A 24,738-nucleotide genomic window follows, 5' to 3' on the forward strand; every position below is an offset into this window, starting at 1 on the left:
CTGTCATCACCGCCTCACTCCATATGAATTTTGGCACATTCATTGTGTACATCAGCGACCGAGCAACCTCCAAAATATGACGGTTTTTTCCTTTCTGCTACTCCATTTTGAGGGGGCGTATCTGGACAGGAGGTTTGGTGCAATATACCTTCTGCTGACAAGAATGCACCAAACTCTTTATTCACATACTCAGTCCCATTGTCTGTCCTAATTACCTGCACCTGTGTATGGAACTGATTTTTCACATAAGCATAAAAGTCCTGGAAACATCTAAATACCTCATTTTTATGCTTCATAAGATACACCCATGTCATGCGAGAATAACAGTCAATGAATGTCACGAAGTACTTCATTCCACTGATAGAGATAACAGGGCATGTCCAGACATCTGAATGAATAAGCACAAAAGGCGAGATACTCCGGAGTCCCCTACTCACATAGGATGTTCTAGTGTGTTTCCCAAACTCACAAGCATCACACACTAATTTGTTTTTATCCACCCCACACATCACATCAGGCACAACCTTATACATTTTATCAAAAGACAAATGTCCCATTCTACAATGTTGAAGCATCACCATGGCTTCCTTCTCTCCCGCAGTTGCTGCTAGTACAGTACATACTGCATCGTTTGTCACCTCCCGGCCCATATACCACAGTCCCTTATGCCTGGTTCCGGTCCCAAGCCTCTCTCCAGTCAGCCTTTCCTGAATTAAACACATCTTGCGGTCAAGCATTACACGACAATCTATATCATCAACCAAGGCACTCAATGAAATAAGGCTTACGGGGAAGGCAGGAACGTGAAGGACAGAAGATAACTTAATTGCGGGAGTGCACTGAACTGTTCCAACTCCTATGATGGGCTGAGAGGTTCCATCGGCAGTTTGAATAGTTTCTTTATGTGAGGGTGGATATTGGGTGTAAGAATCGAACTCTTTGAATGTGCCCGTAACATGCTTTGATGCACCAGAATCTAATATCCAATTTGAACAAGACTTATGCAAAGATGTAGATGCATGGGCATAATTACCTTCATCGGTGTAAGCAAGGTGAGCGAACTTGTCGAAACTGAAGTCCCCATAACCGCCATCATTAGTCACATTTGCTTCCTTCTTTAGCTCTTCATGAGATGTGCCCGAGGATTCTTCTTCGGAGAATGCCACATTTGCTCTAGGGCCACTTGAGTATCCTCGGCCTCGGCCTCTGCCTCTGCTTAATCCGTCTCTATTATATCCTCTTCCTCTACCCCGAATTCCCCTGTGTGGGGCTGTGCAATTTCGGTTCAAATGACCATTCTCACCACAGTTGAAGCAGTCCCTAGTCTCCAAGCTTTGGGTTACAACGAAGGCTGGACGAGATGGAGTTGTTGTGTTGCTCTTTGTCAACTTCAATCTGACCTCTTCTTGTGCGATCGCTGCTATGGCATCCTCTAGAGTGGGAAGTGTGAAAGGATCGTATGCCGCACCTAGAGGGGGGGGGGGGTGAATAGGTGCTAACCAATTTTTAGTTCTTTTTCAATTTAGGCTTGACACAAAAGGTAAATTCTCTAGATATGCAACTAAGTGAATTTACCTATATGACAAGGCTAAAAACTAAGCAAGATATAACTAAGCAATATAAGAGATAGAATAGGATAGAGGTAACCGAGAGTGGAGCACGCGATGACACAGAGATGATTCCCGTAGTTCCCTTCCTTTGCAAGAAGGTACGTCTACGTTTGGAGGAGTGTGGTTGCTACGAAAGCCAAACCAACAGCCACGAAGGCTTCACTCAGATCTCCGGTGAGCAACGCCACGAAGGCCTAGCCCACTTCCACTAAGGGATTTCCTCGAGGTGGAAACCGGGCCTTTACAAGGTTCTTGGGGCACATATCCACAACCAAATTGGAGGCTCCCAAATCTGTTACAACACAACAATCAACAACAATACATCAACACAAATCAACTAGGGAACCAAATAGGAACACTAGCATGAGATCTCTCAAACAAGAGAGGGGGAAATGAGAATCGCTTCGGTGAGGATGTAGATCGGTGTCTTCTCCTTCGAATCTCCAAAGATCAAGAGCTTTGGTTGGGGGAGGAAGGAGATCTTGCAAATCTTGTGTTTCTTGAGGTGGCTCTAATGGAGGTGGCTTGGCAGATTTCTTGTGCAATGATTGAGCAAGCAACCAAGGTAGAAGAAGGGGGTATTTATACCCCCCCCCCCCCACAAAAATGAGCCGTTGCAGCTTCCGGGGGGCTGGATATTCCGGCCTAAGTAAGGGCCGGATAATCCGCCCCCCCCCCCCCCCGGATAATCCGGCCTTCGGGAGAAAACCATGACATTATCCGGCCAAATGTCCGGCCCTATGCCAGACTTGATTTTCTTCAGGTCCTTAGCCAAATTCGAGGGGGCCGGATATTTCCAAAATATCCGGCCCGGATATTCCAGCCCTTGTACAATACCGGGACAATATCCGGGCAAAAATCCGGCCCCTATACTGCGCTGCTTTTCCTCAAAGACTTAGCAGAAAACTGGGGGCCGGATATTTCAACAATATCCGGCCCGGATTATCCGGCCTGACCAACTTTGCTATTTTTCTTTTGACAGACAGACCATATCCAACACACAAGAATATGTATATATGTAATCCCTGTACCACTTAAACAAACATTAGTGTATCACATATATTGACATCAAACACACAAAACATAATGTGCGAGATGTTCTTTCAATCTCCCCCTTTTTGGTGTTTGATGACAATATACGGATTTGCAAGAGAATCACTATAGAGACAAGCATGATGGCAAAACATAGAGGCACTCCCCCTACATGTGTGCATATAAGTAATTTGCATTTGAATACAAATACACAACACATAGGAGAGAGGTGCCTCAACACAAGAGATATCCAACATGAGCTCTAACAATAGACATCGACAAATATGAAGTTGAGATAGGATGCAAGAAATCATACCCATGTGTAGATATATAATACGGAGATATAGCATCACACATAATGTAATATCCTTGATCTCAACAAATAGAAATCCGAAAACCATAACAATGTCTCACACCACATAGCACATAGTTTTGAACGGCACACAAACAAACCAAATAGTTCAAATAAGAGGAAACACAAGCAATATAAGAATGATAAACGCATATGCTTGTGCCCAAACCATGCAAATCCCCGAGAGTCCTAATAGAACACTTCTCCCCCTTTGGCATCGAGACGCAAAAAGGGGACAAGCGCGATGCTACACGTCCCATGGGAATCACTCGGAGGCATCTTCATCATCGGACTGGTATGCCGCTTCCTCATCTTCATCTTCAGTGTCAGGAGCATCCGGAGAGCGGCGAGAGATGTTGGACCTTTGAAGGCAATCATCAAGATCACTCCATGGAACCTGTGCAGAATGCCATCCACTGTAAGCTTGGTGAGCTGGAGGCTGAGGCGGGGGTCCTTGATCACCACTGAGCTTGTGTAGAATAACCGCCTGAGTATGCTTAATCTCAGAACGCTCTCGGCTAGCCGTATAGTTCTCCTTATGGATCTCAATGTTCATGCAAAGGATGTGACGCTGAAACCAACTAAGCCGGCTCACTTGCTTCCTCATAGCCGGGACATCAGGATGGCGAGCAGGAGCAAAACCACTAGAACGAGCATCACCCATGAAAGTGTCAGGTGCAGGTACATCAGAAGAGACTGGCTTAAGCCTGTAGGCCTTCTTGACATTGTGCTTCACCAACGGGTACCCACTCAAGTCTTCACCACCCAAAGCCACAGAGTTGTTGATGAGAAGCTGGATGTAGGGTGCATAAGGTATGGTGGTCCGGGAGACCATGGCATCATGGATCTCATGGAATATGAAGTCCATGACATCAAGAGTGAAATCCCGTTCCTCATCGACATCACGAGCACACCTATAGCTGAGGTGCATAAGATCCACAAGGGCTCCCCGGAGAGCATCATTGTTACCACCACTTGGACAAATGGTTGCCCGAAAGAACCGAAGCAACTGAATGTAGATAGGAAGCAGTCCCTTGGCAGAACCAACTGTGCCAGCTGAGGTATAGAGATGAACCAGTGCATTCTTATCTGTCTTCTGTGGTCCATGAAGGTGACGACCACCTTCTGCAGGAACTCCAAGAAAACCAGCAAATCGGCGTAGAGTGGCACTACAGTGAGTGGAGCCCGTCATCCATTCCATAGTGCGGTCATCATCTTTCTTGATTGCCAATGTGGCAAAGAATTGCTTCACCAACTCTGGGCTATAGTCACATTGAATCTTCATGATATCCTTCAAGCCCATCCTGCCAGCTACCCAGATTGCATCTTCAAAGTGATTGTTGACTGCCAGAAGGTCCACATCAATAGACTGCATGGGTCTCAGATTCTTCATGGGCTCATAGATGTCCTTGTAGATGAACTCCTGCTCCATGCACCAGTATCTCCTGCCCTCTATCTCTTCATCCCTGGGGAGATCTTCATACCAGTTCTTCATGCGGATAGCGGAATAAGAGATTGGGTCCATGGCCTTGTAGTTTTCCCTCACTTCCTTGTTCTTCCGCCTTGAGGTGACAGACTTGCGAGGTGCATTGGATGCAAACTCATCACTTGAGCGATCATGCCTAGAGCGTCTCCGACCACCCCGAGAAGCACCACCCACATCCATTGTGGAAACCGCTTGGAGGAGAAGGTAGCTAGGGAGGAGATGCACCTGATCCACCCAAGAACTCCGAGAGGGAGCGGACGGAGCGTCTCCGGCGAGGAGGAAGAGGTCCGGCGAACTTGAGAGGAGAGAGAGGAGAGAGAGGCGCGTGGGGGGTGGTGTGAACCGTTTGCCCCCCCGCGGCCTCGTCCTCAACCCTTTCAAGATCTGCCCAGGCCGGATAATCCGGTCCTAGCTTAGGGCGGATAATCCGGCCGGGCCGGATTTTCCAGGTTGTCCTGGGGCCGGATTATCCGGGGTTCTGAAAAATTCCAGAATCACCGGGAATCCGGCCCATCTTTCGTTGGTTATTTGCATGACCCATATGCGATGCAATAATGTATCACGTCACATATAAGGTGCAAATTTACCAATAAGATGGAGTAACCTAGATCATCCGACCGAAAACCTCAAACTCCAAGTTTTTTACCAAACATGACAAATGAGCAAGATGGAAATGGCTTATAGGAGAGAGTAGGCTTAGGTTTTAGAAGATACAAACTGTTAATGGTACATGGTCACTCAAGTTTGCAAGATATGAGCAAATAAGGCCAAACTAGAGTGATTTCCCATAAGAACATGGAGTTGTCAAATAAAAGGCGATAAGATCCAAATAACTCCAACTCTTCACAAAGAAGAGTGTGGTGGCCTAGGCCACCATATATGAGTGTTGTGGCATGGCACCGCGAAGATATATCTTGGGTCCAAGCCACTACTCATCATTGAAGCTCACATATCAACATATGATATAAAGAGAATGATTTCTTAATGTTGGCATTATGGGGGGAGGGATAGCTCAATAATTTAAACCGCACTCCCCCTATTTCCATGCCCACATCTAAACCAAACAAAGTTTTGAGACGAAGGTGTGTTTGCAAGATGGTCAAGCTATACTCCTTGAATCAATGATATTTAGCTCATTCCTCAAATAAGTGAACCTTGCTTCATCAAGAGGCTTCGTGAATATATCGGCAAGTTGATCTTTGGTAGGAACATAGATAAGCTCAATATCACCACGGGCAACATGATCCCTAATGAAATGATTCCAGATCTCAATATGCTTCGTTCTTGAATGTTGCACCGGATTATAGGCAATCTTGATAGCACTTTCATTGTCACATAATAGAGGCACTTTGTCACAAATGACACCGTATTCCTTTAAAGTTTGCCTCATCCATAACAATTGAGTGCATCCACTTGCGGCGGCAACATATTCGGCTTCGGCGGTGGAGAGAGATATACAATTTTGCTTCTTAGATGACCAACACACCAAGGACCTACCAAGAAATTGGCAAGCCCCGGAGGTTGATTTCCTATCATCCTTGTCTCCCGCCCAATCTGCATCGGTGTATCCATTGAGAATAAAACTTGAGCCTTTGGGGTACCAAATACCATATCTTGGGGTATCAACCAAATATCGAAAGATTCTCTTGAGAGATATCATGTGGCTCTCCTTAGGAGAAGCTTGATACCTTGCACACACACCAACACTCAACACTATGTCCGGTCTAGATGCACAAAGGTAAAGCAAGGATCCAATCATGGAGCGATATACCTTTTGATCCACCTCTTTACCATTGGGATCAAGTGCAAGATGACATTTGGTAACCATAGGAGTGTCAACACCTTTCATCTCGGTCATCTTGAACCTCTTGAGCATGTCTTGGAGATATTTTGCTTGGTTGATGAAGGTTCCTCCTCTCAATTGCTTGATCTCAAAACCAAGGAAGAACTTCATCTCTCCCATCATAGACATCTCAAACCTATCGGTCATAAGCTTTGAGAATTCATCATTGAAAGCTTTGTTAGTAGAGCCAAAGATAATATCATCAACATATAATTGGCAAATGAAAAGCTCCCCATTGACCCTCTTAGTAAAAAGAGTGGGACCGATTAGCCCAACATCAAACCCACGGTCTACCAATAATTCCTTAAGGTGCTCATACCAAGCTCTAGGAGCTTGTTTGAGACCATAAAGAGCTTTATCGAGCTTGTAGACATGGTTAGGAAAGTTGAGATCCTCGAACCCCGGGGGTTGCTTAACATAAACCTCTTCATGCAAAGGACCATTAAGAAATGCACTTTTCACATCCATTTGTTGTAACTTAAAGTTATGATGCGATGCATAAGCAAGAAGGATACGGATGGACTCAAGGCGAGCCACGGGAGCATAGGTTTCTCCAAAGTCAATTCCCTCAACTTGAGAGAACCCTTGAGCCACCAATCTTGCCTTGTTCCTCACAACATTTCCAAACTCATCTTGCTTGTTCTTGAATATCCATTTAGTGCCAATAACATTGCGGCACCCCTTTGGCTTCTCTACTAAGGTCCACACTTTGTTGCGCTTGAAGTTGCTGAGTTCTTCGTGCATAGCTTCCAACCAATCCGAATCTTCAAGGGCTTCAAATACTTTCTTGGGTTCCACTAAGGAGATATAAGCATGATGGTTGCTAAAATTAGCCAATTGTCTTCTTGTGGAAACCTTTGCCCTTATATCACCAAGAACCTTATCATGAGTGTGATCACGAAGCTCAAGGTTCCTTTCTCTTCTTGCTAGACGACGGGCCTCGATCTCCTCCTTGGTTCTTCTTGGCCTTTGAGGTATCACTTGATCAACTTGATCTTTTGGGTCCCCGTCTTGACCTTCAACTTGAGCAACTACAATTTCTTGTGGGTGCTCAACATCATGTGCTTGATCTTGGACATCATTTGGTGCAGAGCAAATATCCAATGTATACTCGCCGGAACCATCATGAATTCTTGGTTGATCTTGACCTTGATCTTGTCCTTGATCTTGCCCTTGATCTTGTTCTTGATCTTGCACACTAGAGGGAGGGTTTTGTTCTTGTTCTTGGGTTGGTGCATCATTTGCTTCACTTGATGGGGTTTGTTGATGTTGAGAAGATGAGGGCTCCACCGTGGTAGAGCATAGTCCTTCCCGAGATGCCACACCGTGTCCCTCAACGGGGCGGAAAAATCCCACACCCATTCTTACTATGGCATCTTGAGGTATTTCATCACCTGCACATACATCAACTTGCCCCACTTGGGAGCCATCATTTTCTTCGAACCTCACACTACAAGATTCAATGATAATCCCGGAGGCTATATCAAAGATTCTATAAGTGTGAGACTCGGCACCGTAACCAACAAATATACCCATCAAAGCTTTAGGAGCGAATTTAGATATGCGAACCCCTTTGATTTTGTAGAAACACTTACACCCGAACACCTTGAAGTATGAGATATTAGGCTTGTTACCGGTGAGTATTTCATATGGAGTCTTGTTCAAGCCCTTGCGGAGATAGAGCCGATTGGAGGAGTGACAAATGGTGGAGATGGCTTCGGCCCAAAAGTTATAGCGGGATTTATACTCCGCCATCATAGGCCTTGCCATATCCATAAGAGTCCGATTCTTCCTCTCCGCAACACCATTTTGTTGAGGGGTGTAAGCAGCGGAATATTGATGACGAATCCCCTCATCACTAAGAAAATCATTGAGTGTGTAGTTCTTGAACTCGGAGCCGTTGTCACTTCTTATTGCCATAATGAGGAGGTTGTGTTGGCGTTGCACCTCGGTAGCAAAGTCAATGAATATTTGTTGAGTCTCATCTTTCGTCTTGAGAAAGTAGACCCAAGTGTATCTTGAGTAGTCATCGACAATCACCAAGCAATGTTTCTTCGCACCAAGACTTGCATGAGTAACGGGACCAAAGAGATCCACATGAAGGAGCTCCAAGATCCTCTTGGAAGAGATGATGGTCTTGCTTGGGTGCGGAGAGTCATGCATTTTGCCTTCAACACAAGCCCTACAAACACGATCTTTGGCAAAAGACACATTTTCCATTAGTCCCACAATATGGTTCCCCTTGTGAAGACTTTGCAAAGTTCTCATGTTGACATGGGCTAGGCGGCGATGCCACAACCAACCCACGTCCGCCTTTCCGAATAGGCACATCGCACTTGTCGTGGTGGTCCCCGAAAAGTCCACCACATACAAGTTGTGTTCGCGATACCCAACGAATGCGACTTTTAGAGTCTTGCTCCACAAGAGGACCACAATATCATTATCAATAAAGACGGCGAAACCCATCTTGCCAAGGGCGGAAACGGAAAGCAAATTGTAACCAAGGGTTTTGACAAGCATGACATCCACAAGAGTAATGTTGTGTGCAACCACAACCTTGCCAAAACCCAATACCTCGGATGTAGAATTATCGCCAAAGGAGACGGTGATATGATTTATGTTGGGCCTCAACTCCTTGACGAGGTTCTTGCCGCCGGTCATATGACTTGTACATCCACTATCAAGTACCCATTTTGAACCTCCGACGGCATAGTCCTACATGAGATCAATTCTTGGATTTAGGTACCCATTTTTCAATGGGTCCTCTTTTGTTAGCAACAAGGGTCTTTGGGACCCAAATAGACCAAGCAACATAACCATCATATGGACCAACATATTTAGCATAAACATCACCATAATAATCTTTAAAGAGAACATAGTGAGGGTTATCTATTCCCGCACCATCATCATTAATGGTTTTGCCCTTTCGGGTTTCACCATTAGCTTTCTCATGTGCGGGTTTAGCCTTTTTCTTGTTGGCATTCTTAGCCTTGGTATTAAAACCAAGTCCCTCCTTCCCATTGTTTGACCTTTGCTTACTCAAAAGATCATCCAAGGAAAGTTTACTTTGGGGAGAGGAGGCCTTAGCAAGTTCATCTTTCAACCTAGCATTTTCCTCAATAATATTTGCATGTTCACATGAAGGAGTAGTGGTACTAGGTATGTCATATGAAGCAAGCCTAATTTGAAGTTGCTCATAAGACTCGGAGAGGAGAGAGTATTCACTCTTCAAGGCTTTGTGAGCCTTGTCTAGTTCATCTAGATCCTTCACAAGTTTCTCATGATCAACACCAAATTTGGCCTTTTCTTTTATAAGCACTTTAGTCTTAGCTCTAGCAAGATCTCTAGCTTTAGTGAGCTTGTTAAGTTTATCTTGAGGTTCTTCAAGATTTTCTAGCTTCTCTTCAAGAGATGCTATAGTTTCTTGACATTCCTCAAGAGCATTTTTAAGAGCATGTATTTCTAGAGAGTCTTCTCTCTCTATTTGGCACTTTTTCTCAAGAGTATCATTTAGTTGAGCCATACGAACCATGAGACTTGAAACATGCTTCTTAGTGTTACCTTGTAGGTTACTAATGAAATCATCAAACTCTAGCATTTCTTGTTTCACTTTTAGACTAGCGGGGTCAACCCCTAGATCATTAGAAATGTTAGGCATAGAGGGGTTAGGGGATGATACCTCGGAAGATTTAGCCATGAGGCAACTTTCTTCCTCCACATGAATGACTTCATTGGGAGATTCACTTGTTGATGAAGAGTTAGTAGAGAGGGAGGCAAGGGCAACCAATCCATTTGAGGTTGCATCTTCTTCATCATCAACATCTTCATCTCCGGAGGTATACTCTTCTTGAGTTGATAGCACAATAGATGTGTCCAAGGTGGACCTTGCCATGAAGCAATGTGCATTCTTGCGTTGAGGGTTCTCATTGGGTGAATCAAAGAGAGAGGAAGAGGGAATGTTGGTGGTGACAATGGCGGCCACTTCTCTTGAGCTTTCCTCATCATCATCACTAGCACTTGCAATCTCATCGGAAGAGTATTCTTCATTAGCAACTAGCACAATCCTTGAGGGCCTCTTGCCCTTCTTGTTCTTGTTATAGAATTTCTTGTTGGGGGGCTTTGAATATTTGCCCTTTGAGTCTTTGCTCTTGTCCTTGGGGATGAGCCTTCCACCATGAGTCTCCCTATTCTCATAGGGACATTCGGCAATGAAATGGCGCTTGTCATTGCAATTGTAGCAAGATCTTGCTCTTGGGCCCGAGCTTGAGGGACCCCTTGAGTTGTTTCTCTTGATGTTGTCCTCCTTGGCCTTGGAAGGATCAATCCAAAAGGTGTTTGCATGGAATGCCATGTGGTCATGGTAGTGGTGTTCCAAGTCTTCCGGATAGGTCATGCTCCAAGATGCCCTATAAGATTCTTGAGGAATCACTTCTTGCACGGGGTCAACCACCAAGGCAAGGTTGGACCCTTTTGTCATCCCAATGGCACGATTGCGGGAATCATGAGAGTTTTGCTCAAGCACCTTGAGAGCTTGCATCTCGTGCACGGCTTGTTGAGAGGTGAGAGAGGCATAGCATTCTCTTCCGACAAGAGTCTTGACATCAATAGGCTCGAACGGCATCATGCACTCAATGTACTTCTCCTTGATCCAAGAGTCATTAATGTGAGAGGCTCCAACAATCCGGAAGGCGTCGGCAACGGTGAGGAGTCTTCCATACATGTCTTCATGATCTTCATCCGGAAGCCTCATGAATCCTTCGGCTTTATTCCGAAGAGCATTATACTTGTTCCTTCTTGTGCTCTCACTTCCAATGCAACTCGTGGCCAAAGCATCCCAAGCCTCCTTGGCGGTGGTGAAATGCCGAACACGAGACAACTCCTTTGTCCCCACGGCAGTTTGAATCATGTGCAAGGCGGTGTTGTTGAGTTGACTATCAACCGCTTCTCTTCTAGTCAACTTCTTGGGGTTGTAAGGATTGAAGCCTTCCTCGATGATTCTCCAAAGTTCATTGGAGGCACTGCGAACATGAGAGCTAAACTCAAATTGCCAAGTATCGTAATCATTAACAGAAAACTTAGGTGGGTCGCCCCGGATGTTTATATGAGGATGGGGAACCGGTATATCGGGTGATTGGAAAGGTGGAGGTACTCGATTGTAGCTCTCACTTCCACTAGTTCCCTTGGGAGATGCAATGGGGGGTTTGATAGTGTTTAAGTTATCACCATCCATGGGTGTGGTAGCGGAAGGTAATACCGAAGTATCACCCTCTACAACCGCATCCGTGATATTAACCTCTATGGTGGGAGCCACGGGACGGGGAGGAGCCAAAAGCTCGGAAATCATTTTTCTCATGCTTTCCATTTGAGCATCCATGGATGACTTCAACGAATTGATATCCTCCATGGTGACCGGCCTAGTCTCCCCTTCCGACGGTCCATCGTCCGGCATACTCTTAGGCGGTTAAGCCCGAAATAAGAGCCGAGGCTCTGATACCAATTGAAAGGATCGTATGCCGCACCTAGAGGGGGGGGGGGGGTGAATAGGTGCTAACCAATTTTTAGTTCTTTTTCAATTTAGGCTTGACACAAAAGGTAAATTCTCTAGATATGCAACTAAGTGAATTTACCTATATGACAAGGCTAACAACTAAGCAAGATATAACTAAGCAATATAAGAGATAGAATAGGATAGAGGTAACCGAGAGTGGAGCACGCGATGACACGGAGATGATTCCCGTAGTTCCCTTCCTTTGCAAGAAGGTACATCTACGTTTGGAGGAGTGTGGTTGCTACGAAAGCCAAACCAACAGCCACGAAGGCTTCACTCAGATCTCCGGTGAGCAACGCCACGAAGGCCTAGCCCACTTCCACTAAGGGATTTCCTCGAGGCGGAAACCGGGCCTTTACAAGGTTCTTGGGGCACACATCCACAACCGAATTGGAGGCTCCCAAATCTGTTACAACACAACAATCAACAACAATACATCAACACAAATCAACCAGGGAACCAAATAGGAACACTAGCATGAGATCCATCAAACAAGAGAGGGGGAAATGAGAATCGCTTCGGTGAGGATGTAGATCGGTGTCTTCTCCTTCGAATCTCCAAAGATCAAGAGCTTTGGTTGGGGGAGGAAGGAGATCTTGCAAATCTTGTGTTTCTTGAGGTGGCTCTAATGGAGGTGGCTTGGCAGATTTCTTGTGCAATGATTGAGCAAGCAACCAAGGTAGAAGAAGGGGGGTATTTATACCCCCCCACAAAAATGAGCCGTTGCGGCTTAGGGGCCGGATATTCCGGCCTAAGTAAGGGCCGGATAATCCGCCCCCCCGGATAATCCGGCCTTCGGGACAAAACCATGACATTATCCGGCCAAATGTCCGGCCCTATGCCAGACTTGGTTTTCTTCAGGTCCTTAGCCAAATTCGAGGGGGCCGGATATTTCCAAAATATCCGGCCCGGATATTCCGGCCCTGGTACAATACCGGGACAATATCCGGGCAAAAATCCGGCCCCTATACTGCGCTGCTTTTCCTCAAAGACTTAGCCGAAAACTGGGGGCCGGATATTTCAACAATATCCGGCCCGGATTATCCGGCCTGACCAACTTTGCTGTTTTTCTTTTGACAGACAGACCATATCCAACACACAAGAATATGTATATATGTAATCCCTGTACCACTTAAACAAACATTAGTGTATCACATATATTGACATCAAACACACAAAACATAATGTGCGAGATGTTCTTTCAAAGTGAAGGCTGATGGTACAATGCAGCACGTCTTCCCTCGAACTCAGAGTTTAGGCCTTTCAGAAATTTCATCACTCGCCTGCGTTCAATCCACTTTCTAGTAGCAGCAATGCAATCTGCATGATGGAGCTCCAGAGGATCATAGTGATCTAAATCAGCCCACAAATGCTGCAGCTCAGCGACATACTCCATCACAGACTTGTCCTCTTGTCTCAGTTCACTCAGTCTCTCCTCTGTTTCAGCCATCAACATTACATTCCCTTCACCTGAATACAATTTCTTTAAGGTCTTCCATACTTCAGCTGCACTAGAGAGGATCTCCACAGATGCTGCAATTGTTGGGGATAAGGAATTTAACAGCCACGCAACAATCAGCGAATTAGTAGTACTCCACACCTTCCATTTTGGAGATGTCTTGTCCCCTGGCTCGGCTGCTTCACCCTCAACATAGCTCTCCAAGTCTTTAGTCCTTAAGATGAGCAAAGCCCTTCTTGACCAGCTCAAATAGTTTTTTACGCCTTCCAACTTGATCTCATTGGATGGCAGTTCAATCTTCTGGGTCTGCTCTGAAACTGTACTATGTGATGATAATACACCACCTGCCTTGGCTGTGAGAAGCTCGGCCAGTTTCTCAAGTGTCTTCTCCAATCCTTGATTTTCCCCCATGATCTGAACAATCACAACGCCTCAGAGAAATGCAAATCAGGTGCACACCTATTCCCTGCAACCACCTGCAGCTACCACTCAGGTTCCTCTTCCAGATAATGCCCCTCTGCTTCCTCTCCTAGCCACAGCCGCACACACACTAGCTCCAATCAGCTCTTCTCTCCTCTTCCACTCCGCTCCAGGACAGTGCTCGGCTGCTGTTCCTCCTAACTATTCTCTTTACCGGGGGCTCCACCAACTGATACTTCACCTGCAGAACTTCTGCATCTGGGCTTCTCCTTCCTCCTCCTGCTTCCAGCCAGCACACGCCCTAGCTCCAGCTCATACACTCGTGCCGCTGAGCGCCGATTCACCACCAGCAGCCACCCAGCGTTGCCTCTAGCTCTGATACCATGAAGTTTTTGGGAGAAAATAGTTTCTGGTTGGATAGACCCCTTCAGGTCCTCCACACCCTCATATATATAGCTGAACTAGGTACATGTTAACTAGTACAGTGGAATACTCTAGAATCTGGTAGGACACTAGCCTAGACTACAACATTCACTGGAATGTTCCAGGCACTCCTAGGACAGCACTAGTATACTATTACTCCCTGAAATATTCTGGACTCTCCTAGGACAGTCTCCAACATTTGATGACATATAACTCGTATTATACTGATCGAATTATTAGCAAAAGTTCTATTTCAGAATATGTGGTGGCCCCATATATAAACCCAGAGGGAGTAATGTTATAACATGAATGATGAAAAGGCCACACTACTAGGATGTGCTCATTGGGGATAATAATTAGTGACGTATCACACTTGTGCAGCACCACCGTTAATAACAGCATCTTGTCCCGCGCCACATTTTCTCACGTATCGCCATTGGCGCATCTCCTTGCGGCCGTCGCATCTCGACGCATCGTGGAAATGGAGGTGTGTGAGCCCGAGCCCGAACTTATGCAGTACTAGTTGAATGTCCGTGCGTTGCTACAGTCCGTAAATTATTTTCGATATAAATATAATACACACTAAAATTTACATAGAAAATATATCCACACAATATTCCAAAAATAGAATTTAGTTGCAATGTATTTTCAAGAAAAAATACATAATCCACATCACATCGGTAAGCAATAAACTAACAAATACTTCTCACTGAATAACATTCTAGTTTGCTCGTTATGTTTTGCTTTGGTCATGATGCCATACGTCATCGGGTAAGTCAATTGAGCACTAAACAAACCGGTAAACAGTTGCCACGGGCGAAAATAATAGATGTAAATAATTTTTAAGGATAGTTAAAATGCAAACATGATATCATTAATCTGTGATGTTGTTTTTACGATAACGACTTATGGCATGAGATGGTGTAGTGGAGTGAAGCGGCAGAATCAGTAGCACTGAAGCGAAGGAAAACAAAGGAATTAACCAGGCTGTCTCATGGACATTTTTTTTTTGTTTCAAATTTACAGTTGAGGTGGATTCGAGCCGATACACAATTAAATGTGCAATGGATAACATTTATCTACACAATGTTCTATTCGTGTGTATTATGGTATTTATCATGTAAACATGTATGATAAGGTGATGCACCTCAAAGTAAATTTTAATCAAAAAAATTATAGAAAGATACTGGTAACGTAATTTTTTAACCTGGTTGTGTAGACAGCTCAATCTAAATTGGCACAAATAACTGGGATAATTCCGTCTCTAGAGTCTTAACAACGCAAACTGCATAGACAACTGTTTATGATCGCCGTCCTTTTAAATTATTAACAGCATAAACTGCATCCTGTTTCTGGCGCTGCAAGAGCAACCACTGAATCATCGTCGCCCGTCTCCACTACCTTACCTGCGGCCTTCCTGCGCTTTGGTGCCACTGGTCGAGACCAGCTTCTCTTCGTCCTTCCACACATAGCAAATCCATCACTTCAGGGCGGCCTTCGAGGTGCATAGAATTTTGCTTCCACTATAAATGCATTCACCATTATGGTGTATACCACTGCGTGTAGAGTATAGACATAGACAGTGTAAGTTCAAATAGTTAGTTCATACTGTAGAGTATAGACATAGACAGTGTAAGTTCAAATAGTTAGTTTATAATATTCTTTCAATAGATTATCAAACTTAATCTGCATATTGCCATATCAAATATATTCGCGATACTTGTCAAACCACCAGAGATACAAGTTGGTCCTCCTGTTTGTATATGATGCTTTCCTCATAAATTTTTTACCAGTAGTATATACAAAGAGAGGAACATGATCCTTATGTGGCATGCATTTCTGTCATACATAAATATCATGAAGTGCTAGCAAATCTCCGGCTTCTCTACAATTATCGATTACCTATGGTGCGAAAAATTTCCTCTATTCTAAGAAATATTCTTATAGATGTGCATCGACCTAATCATTTTCTCTACTCCAGCTATAGCTCGGCCTAATCTTCTGCGAAGCGTGTGTACATGAGATGTTTTTCTTTCACCTAATCATTGACCGAAAGGAAGAACCCCAAGATAATGCAATGGCAGATAAAAAAACTCCGCATATAAAATCTTGAACGGAAATCAAAGATATAAACATGTAAAGATACGTAAATGTGTGCAAAATAAATGGCAAAAGCATGCGTAGGTGTGGAAGGCAAAAAAATGTTAAACTTTGTAAATATCTTTTTTACCAACCAGGAATTGTGCTCCTCAACACTCTAGAAAATTTTCCATCAGACCAGTAGTCAAGAAAGGTCAAAGGATCTTCGATCATCAGAAGAAGATATAGTTACAGTAGTTCCCAAAATCTATATATACTCAACTACAGTAATCTACAACACGGTGCGGAGCTGAAATTCGTAACATTTGTATTTACACATATGAGAGAGAACATGAGTAAACTGAATCTGAGCACAGATTATACCAACATGTGTGAAAGTAAATCAAATAATCAACCAGAGAAGATTTCATCAAGGAATAAAAATGTTGCCAGCAGCACAATCATTATCAACTACACCTATACATATGCTATAGTTTACTCCAATTGACTGAAGTTTTAGAAGTGGTAAGAATCAAATAGACATCTCCTATGTCCATACAATCGCTGCATCATCTTATATTAGTGAACAAAGTAAGTAACTTTTTTAGAGGATAAATATCGCATTCTACCCATTCTCATATATTCTTGAGTTTGCCTAGACATTCCACACTTGGTAAGATCAAACTTTTGTCCAAAATAACAGCTGAATTAGACACGGGTCTACGAAACAAATAATGGACAACTTGACTTGTATTTTCCTATATTGGGAGTTCAATCTACAAACAATATATATTGTCCAAAGAGAACACCAAATTTCTTTAAAAATGACAACCCTAAAATTGTACCTTTGCTTCATCGGGAAAGTGCAGGCAATCAGAAATGTCACTCCAACATCAGGCTCGCATGCATCGGCTCATTCTGTAGTGTGCACACCTCTATAGCACATAGCTGCAGTTGCTTATTAGTTTATTGGATAAAGTTCCTCTGGAAATCCATCCAAAATCTTACTCAATATGGGGGGTGTCCATTTTACGAGCAAAAAAAAAAAATAGAGATCCAATATTTTATCTGTTATCATCTGCCGTGTTTGGCTTGGAAAAATAGAAGCAGACATCAGAGTGGAGAAAGTTAAAAACTTGGATAAATAAATCTTGCACCAAATGATCACTTTAAAATACCCAAAAAAATCATGCATCTCCAGTGACCATTTATTCTTTTGATGTTGCACCAAATGATCACTTTAAAATACCTGCAGCTATTTTTTATGATGTTATTTTTTTGTAATATCTTTATTTAAAAACTTGGATAAATAAATCTTGCACCAAATGATCACTTTAAAATACCCAAAAAAATAACATCATAAAAAATCTTGCACCAAATGATCACTTTAATGTTGGTTTGACACCAGTGACCATTTATTCTGGCTTCGCCGCAGATGCATGCTCAGCCACGCCACAAGTAGGCTATATTCTGTAGTATTTAGGTGAACCGATTTTGCCCAGAGACGCTCCAGAGATCCAGGTGAGCTGCTTGAGAGATTGAGGCACACTGCAACGGCTGAATCTTATGCAACATGGAGCTGAATCTGATCTAGTGGGAATTTGTTTGAGCTGAAACTTTGATGCGTCAGGATCTAGGAAGACTATTCTTCGGGTTTGGGGGGATGAGATAGATGGTGGGTGATACGCACGCAGTTGGTTCGTACGACGTGGGAGTTTGTTCTTTTATCCACTCTCGAGGCCTCCGAGGCGCAGCCAGCAAGGTTAGATCTACTCACGGCGCCTCACCTGATGGTCATCATGCATCACATGCCACTGCATCATCAGCACCTGCGCTTCTCGGGTGGCACTCGGCGGCCGGAGTCACCATGCCTATGTATCTTATCTACGGAGCTACAGCGTCGCGGCAGCTGTCGCCTGCCGCCGCCGCCCGGTGCGTACTGCGGTACCGGCCCTGACGGCCGACGGCGAGACGCTTGCCGCGCGGTCGGCGTGAGGTGGTGGTGTCCGGCGGATAGGGCGGGGTGAGTGCGAGCCATGGCGCCACTTGTATTTCGCGCGTACAGTTTGCCGATCGCATCCGGTCCAACCGATACCTGATATCATCATGGATCTTTTCGGTGACTGGCTCACACACCCCAGCTTTCACTGTTTTAAGAATCGCAAAAAAGGAATTTCACTGTTTCGCCATTGGGTGAGTGGGTAGTAGTAGTACTTAATTATCATCGCGAAAGTGCGCTGGTAATTGATGGAGCTGACGATGCCTGGAAGTAAACCACGATACAATTGCACTAGATCGTACAGTATAGGTACGGCACCACTTGTTTAATCCCTGAACGTGAGGGAGCTCCTGCAGAATCTTTCCCGGTAGCCCAGCATCAGGTCAGCGGCGGCTGGATTCTTTTTTACCAAGTTTCCGGGAAAAATAGTTGCGGTAGGCGAGACGGCGAGCCACACAAGCACATAGGCCGGCTTTTATGGCCCAAAGTGAAGGGAACCCATAGAGCCGGTAATTCCTATACGCTTGCTGCGGTGCAAGGGAGGGTCTATGCACAATCCCTATCTCCCGCCCAGCTGCGGGGCGGATTAACACCCGCACGCGTGGGGGAGCGAGCGGGCCGCGGACCATTTCGGTATTGGTTTTTTGTTTCTACGGTTCTTTTTTTTCTCCTTATGTCGATTTTTGCTTTTTTTGTTTTTTTGTTTTCCTTTTTTGATTTCTGCTAGATAGTACCTCTTGTTGTATGCGTGACCGTTTACCTCAAAGTTCACGGCAGGATCTTGTCCCTCAGCTAGCCTGGCAAACACCGGAGAGCGCTTCAACACGATGAATTGTTTGCTCCTACCATGTCAAAAAACGCATGCCAAATTCAAAGCGCATGGTCTACCACCGCCTCAAGAATGACACTGCACTCACTAGTATGCCCTTGTAGATCCTCTGCCAAGCAAAAGGGTAATTCTTCCAGCTCCAATGCATACAGTTAATGTTTCCGAGCATCCGAGGAAACCCTCTTCTTGCATTCTTTTGCAGGATCCGAGCTATATCATCTTCTCTTGGTGCTCTTAAGTAGTCGGCGTCAAGCAGCATTGCGCCGGCTTGACGATGCCGTTGATGTTCCTCCTCTTGCCTGGCTTTGAGCCACCGCGTCGAGGCACGACGAAGAAAGGCTGGCGAATGCGCAGCATGGTCGTCAGAATCAGCTGCTGCTGTTGCCGCCGAACATCCTGAGCGTTCTGCTCCTCCGTGAACAGCTGCACCATCTTCTCGTCGTCGATGTCCATCGCAGCAATCGGACGAACACCTTGCGGGTGGGGCGGTTGTGCCGCGGTGGCGGCGAGCTCTGTTCCGGGCGAAACAGTGGCCGCCAGTCGAGGGGGTGGCCGCCGTGTCGATGGACGGCGGTTCCTAGACAGGCGGCGGTGTCTATTGCAAGCAGGGGCGTGGCGGCGACGGTGACGGTGGCGATCTAGAGGGGTAGGAGTCAGCTTGGGCAGGGGTAGGAGGTGGGAAATCGGTGTGTCTGGCTGCCAGGCGGAGCCCACGCTCGTTTTCAGACATGCCGCGAGGTGCCGGCGCGCCCGATTCGCGTCCTTCGCCAAGGGGCCGGCACGGGGATGCCGGCGATTCTACTGGGCTCGAAAAATAGCCGGCGCCGTTTGAGGTGCACCGGTGCGAGCCCATTTTGGTTGCCGGCCCCCAAAACGCTATCGGGACCGCCCACGAAGATGTTTTAATGTCGTAACAAAATACCAATTCTCAACCAATATTTTGCCTATCCGGGGAGAATGGAAACGGCTTTGTCACTTTCGAATTTGATCAGTGATGTGACTCGATTACCTTCAATTTGTTCTAGAAGAATCATTGTCTTAGTATACATTTAGGTATAACTTCAGTATATATGTTCCTTCTTTCTTCGCGCTAGAAAGGCATTTGGCATAAAATGGTTGTTTGTTCAAACGCATTCAAGTATTGTTCTAACAGCTGTAGCATTCTGTTCTACGCAACCTCCTACACAGTACACGCCATTTTTCTCCTTAAAACTATTTATGCTGATTTTGCAAAGTTATTGCTTTTCTATTTTCGCCGCAACGCGCGGGGTATCATCTTCCGGTCTTTTAAATTTGACAAACCCACTAGACTAGATTAAAATAGAATATGACCACGTGAAACGCAATGTACTACAAACGGCACAAAATATTGCGATATAAATTGTACTGATCAATATCAATTTTGCTCTAATACCACTGTTTATGTGACATTTTTGTACTAAAGATGAATTAGCGGCGATACATGGAAACATACAGCTAACTTAGGGCACAGATACTGGAAATGCTGCTGGTGTGCAAGAATGACCAGCCGCTCCGGCAGATGCGACGATGGGGCTCCGGACAACATGCTTCTCCGACACCCATCTCAAGCTTCCCTCCACGAGTTCTTCTTTACCGACGCCATGGCTGCTCACTGTCAGGCCAAATGTTTTCTTCTCTCCGGCCTTGGAGAATGTCAGTGTCTCCGGGAAGACGCGCACCACCAATTGCTTGGGAGCATCCACCTTTGCCATGTATGATGACGTTGCTGGACCGACGTTCGTCACAGTACGGTTCACGGTGAAAGGCATTGATGTCATTGGTACAGTAATCGTCGGGTAGTTGAGCTGCACATCCTTGAGCTTTGGGAGCATCGCGCAAGTCAGGCTTGAATTGCGCACGATGGTTGCCAAGCCATTGTCGCCGAGGAGACAACAAATATAACCGGCATAGTCAGCGGCGCCAAGGTCGTACACCAGACCAGGGTCGGCGGCTCTCGTGGCATTCACATGGCCAGCACCTGTGTCATACGCACTAGCCTTCCTATGTTGCTGGTCCAAGATCGGGCCGCCAGTGCTATTGACCATGTCTGATGTTGTCAAGATGGCAGACTTGATGGCTGCTGGTGACCAGCTAGGATGAACGCTCTTGATAAGCGCGGCAACACCGCTGATGTGCGGAGTGGCCATGGACGTGCCTGATATGATGTTGAAAGGCCCCGATTCAGAATCTGTGTTTGGTGGCCATGCGGCTAGGATGTTGAGCCCAGGCGCTAATATGTCCGGCTTGAGAATGCCAGGGACATTGGAGCTTGGACCCCGCGAAGAGAACGATGACACAACAGGGGCCGGGTGGATGCCTAGCAGTGTGTTGTTGTACGCCAAGCTAGCCACAAATCTTCTCCCTGGTGATGCCGCATAAGATGTGAGGATGGCTCCATCGGCCGCGGTTACCTGCACCACGCTGGAGTTGTAATCCTGAAGAAGTGTGGTGTAGCCACTGGTCTTGTCATTGAAGAACACCACGCCAGCTGCGCCGGCGCCAATTAAGCCTTGGACTTCAGACTTCTGAGAGTACGACACTATGGCCTCACAAACAATGATCTTACCAACGATGGAATTGTCATGGTCGTATTCACAATGCCGACGTGCCTCAGAGAAGAGGAGAGGGTACGACTTTGAGCTCGGATTTGCTTCCTGGGTAAGCGCTTCTCCGTGGATGCTCTTGCCATTGCCCAGACGCACCTCAGCATCGAAGCTCCTGTCGACCGAGCCGGCAGCCACGGTGAGCAACCATGGCGCATCGTTTGTGATCGAGCCTAGGATGGGCCCGTCATTGCCGCCCGCACAAACCACGACTATGCCCTTGGATACGGCGCTAAGCGCGCCAATAGCGACAAGGTCCTGATCAAAGCTGGTGCCCTTGTAGGGGCCAAAGGAAAGGGAGAGCACATCCACCCCATCCTTGATGGCCTCATCCAACCCAGCTAGTATGGCGGATTCCTCACAATCATCGGCACATACCTTGTACATGGCGATATGGGCGCCAGGAGCTATTCCAGCTGCGGTTCCCGTGCCGATGCCATGGTACGCGCCAGGGACGAAGTTCCCGGCGGCTGTGGATGATGTATGTGTTCCATGCCCATCTTTGTCTCCAGAGTCATCTCCAACAAAAGACTTGGCACCGATGAGCTTGTTGTTGCAGCGGGCCGCCTTGCACGAGCCTTTCCACCTTGACGGGGGTGGCAGGATTCCATGATCATCAAAGGAAGGGTGTGTCGCATGGATGCCAGTGTCGAGCAACCCAATGATGGCTCCCTTCCCAAAGCCAGCGTCGCTCCAGAGCCCAGTGCCGTTCCTGAGCCCGAGGAACGCCGGGGTGTGCGTGGTCATGAGTTGCAGTATCCGGTCTGGGAACGCACGGATGAACCCTGGCTTCTTGGCCACCGAATCTAGCTCAGGCTCAGTGAGCCTCGCGGTGAAGCCACTGAACACTTCGGTGTATGTGTGGAGAAGACGGGACTGGATGGATTCATCGGCGCGCAAGCTTGGCAAGAAAGACTCGTGCCACCTACGGTGAGCATCTTCCCCGGCATCCGAGGGTAGTGGCTCCACAAGCACGATGTAATTGCGGTAGGCAGAGGATTCTGCAACATTCTGTTCAGGCCTTGAGGTGGGTGGGTTGATGTAGCACAATGCGGGTCTAGAGAAGACGGTGGCTAGCAAGAGAAGGGGTGGTAAGAAATCGCCAAACGACGCCATCGCTGGAACCAAACACACAGATAGCTAGGATGGAGGTGATGGCGATGCTGGAATAGGATCGACCACCGGGTCATCTTTATACAGTATGAATGATCATTGTAGATTATCGTATCTTTGGCACAAGTTAATTCCTTGATAAATGCAGCGCATGCAGCAACATAAGTGACTTTATTTTGTGCCAAATCTGGATGATCTGGTTAAGATCGTGGGATATGTACACAATATATATACAAGATCTTTTCTTTTATTATCCACATGATCTTGAAGATTATTCCGTGTGAACATATATACTCATAAATGAAAATGAGACAGTACGTACTCATAATGGCTGGTGGTTTGTCCCGACGCATATGATGTGCTTTCTTTTCGCAAAAAGTAAATACATATCATCTCATAATATTTTATCAGAAAAAATCTTCTCATAAATGAAAATATTTGAGCATGCGACCACTCGAGCTTGAACGGGTCACCAATGAAAATTGCATGCACGCATGCAGCTACCCGTTCGTGTTGATCGCTGATAAGACTAGCCATAGTGCTAGTATCATAATGAGTATCTTGCATGCCACCCTAGCAAAAATCTGATGTGACACTATAATTAATTAGGAGAGATATGCTAGTGGTATCATAATATGATACTATATCATAGCACATGAAACTAGACAATTTAATATCAAATACATCATATACACAAAATTGCATTGAGATTCTACAAATAATTAAATATCATGAGATTATGATACTACTAGATGATACTAACCACTATAGGAGAAGTGTCATAGATTTGTATCATATGAATGATACCACTATATGATACTTTGCACTATAGCCAGCCTAAAGGTGCTACTCCGTCCGTTCATAATTACCTCATGTTTAGGATATAGTCAAAGTCAAACTTTATAAAGCTTTACTTAATATCTAAGAAAAAAATATCACAATATACAATATAAAATCTACTGTATCAGAATCACCATAAATTATATTCTCAAACTATATGAATTTCAAATTATGAATTTTGATTTTTTTCTATTTTTGGTTAAACTTTGGAAATTTGAACTTTTTGGCTAAACCTAGAACACTAGGTAATTGTGAATGGAGGGAGTGGATTTGAATATGTCAACACCCTTCTATCTAGAGATCTAAGTGAGATTCCACCAAAGTTCCACTTATAGTTTATCTTATGTTTTCTATTTTAAGATTCTACCAAAATTTTGCTAGAAACTACAAAATGGACTATAAGAGAGACTTTCCTGCAGGGGTGGATCTAAAGGGTGGCCAGGGTGGTGCATGGACCACCCTGAAATTTCTACATAGCCTATATATCTAGAAAAACTTTAAAATAAATATTATTAAATAAAAAGTTACACTGTTGGACCATCCTGACATTTTATGCTAGATCCGTTACTGCTTTCGTGAGATCGCACTTGACACCTTACTTCCATCATTTGCAAATATGAATATATATAACGAAAGTGGATGATTTTAGAACATGTTTATTATTATTTTTATGAATCCGATTGTTAATCTTAGCAAATAAGTTGTAGGTTTTAAAAAATTATTGAACAGTGCATGCCAACCATGGGCGGAGCCAACATTTATTATTTGGGTGCATAGAGAGTCAAACTTTTTTTTCCAACAGCCAACATGTTACACCACTTTTTTTTTTGAACATAATTTTTTTATTCATCTAGGAGCATTTTACAGAGAGAAGCGTGAAAGGTAGCACGCTGGTTTCAGAGAGAGTTTCTCTGATTGGACAAAGTCCTGCATCTGAACATAAGCAACGGAATAGTACAGGTTTATTTTGCAATTTTGAAGCTAGCCTTGCAAGATGATGAGCCTTGACGTTGTTTCCCCTGTTTATGTGAGAAACGTTGCTTCGCTTGAAAACATGGCTACTTTGAATTTGAGCTAGCAG

General features: G+C 45.1%; 2 protein-coding genes across 2 annotated transcripts; both read right to left on the minus strand.

Annotated features, from left to right (window-relative positions):
• Window positions 1-13,072: 13,072 nt before the first annotated feature.
• LOC139835416 (uncharacterized) lies at window positions 13,073-13,741 on the minus strand. Its single transcript, XM_071825268.1, has one exon. The coding sequence runs from the start codon at window positions 13,739-13,741 to the stop codon at window positions 13,073-13,075; it is 669 nt and encodes a 222-aa protein (XP_071681369.1).
• Window positions 13,742-20,561: 6,820 nt separating this feature from the next.
• On the minus strand, window positions 20,562-22,823 carry LOC127328276 (subtilisin-like protease 1). Its single transcript, XM_051354887.1, has one exon. The coding sequence runs from the start codon at window positions 22,818-22,820 to the stop codon at window positions 20,562-20,564; it is 2,259 nt and encodes a 752-aa protein (XP_051210847.1). The 5' UTR covers window positions 22,821-22,823.
• Between the last annotated feature and the right edge of the window lie 1,915 nt (window positions 22,824-24,738).

Source organism: Lolium perenne, chromosome 2, assembly GCF_019359855.2.
Source record: "Lolium perenne isolate Kyuss_39 chromosome 2, Kyuss_2.0, whole genome shotgun sequence".
NCBI lineage: Eukaryota > Viridiplantae > Streptophyta > Magnoliopsida > Poales > Poaceae > Lolium > Lolium perenne.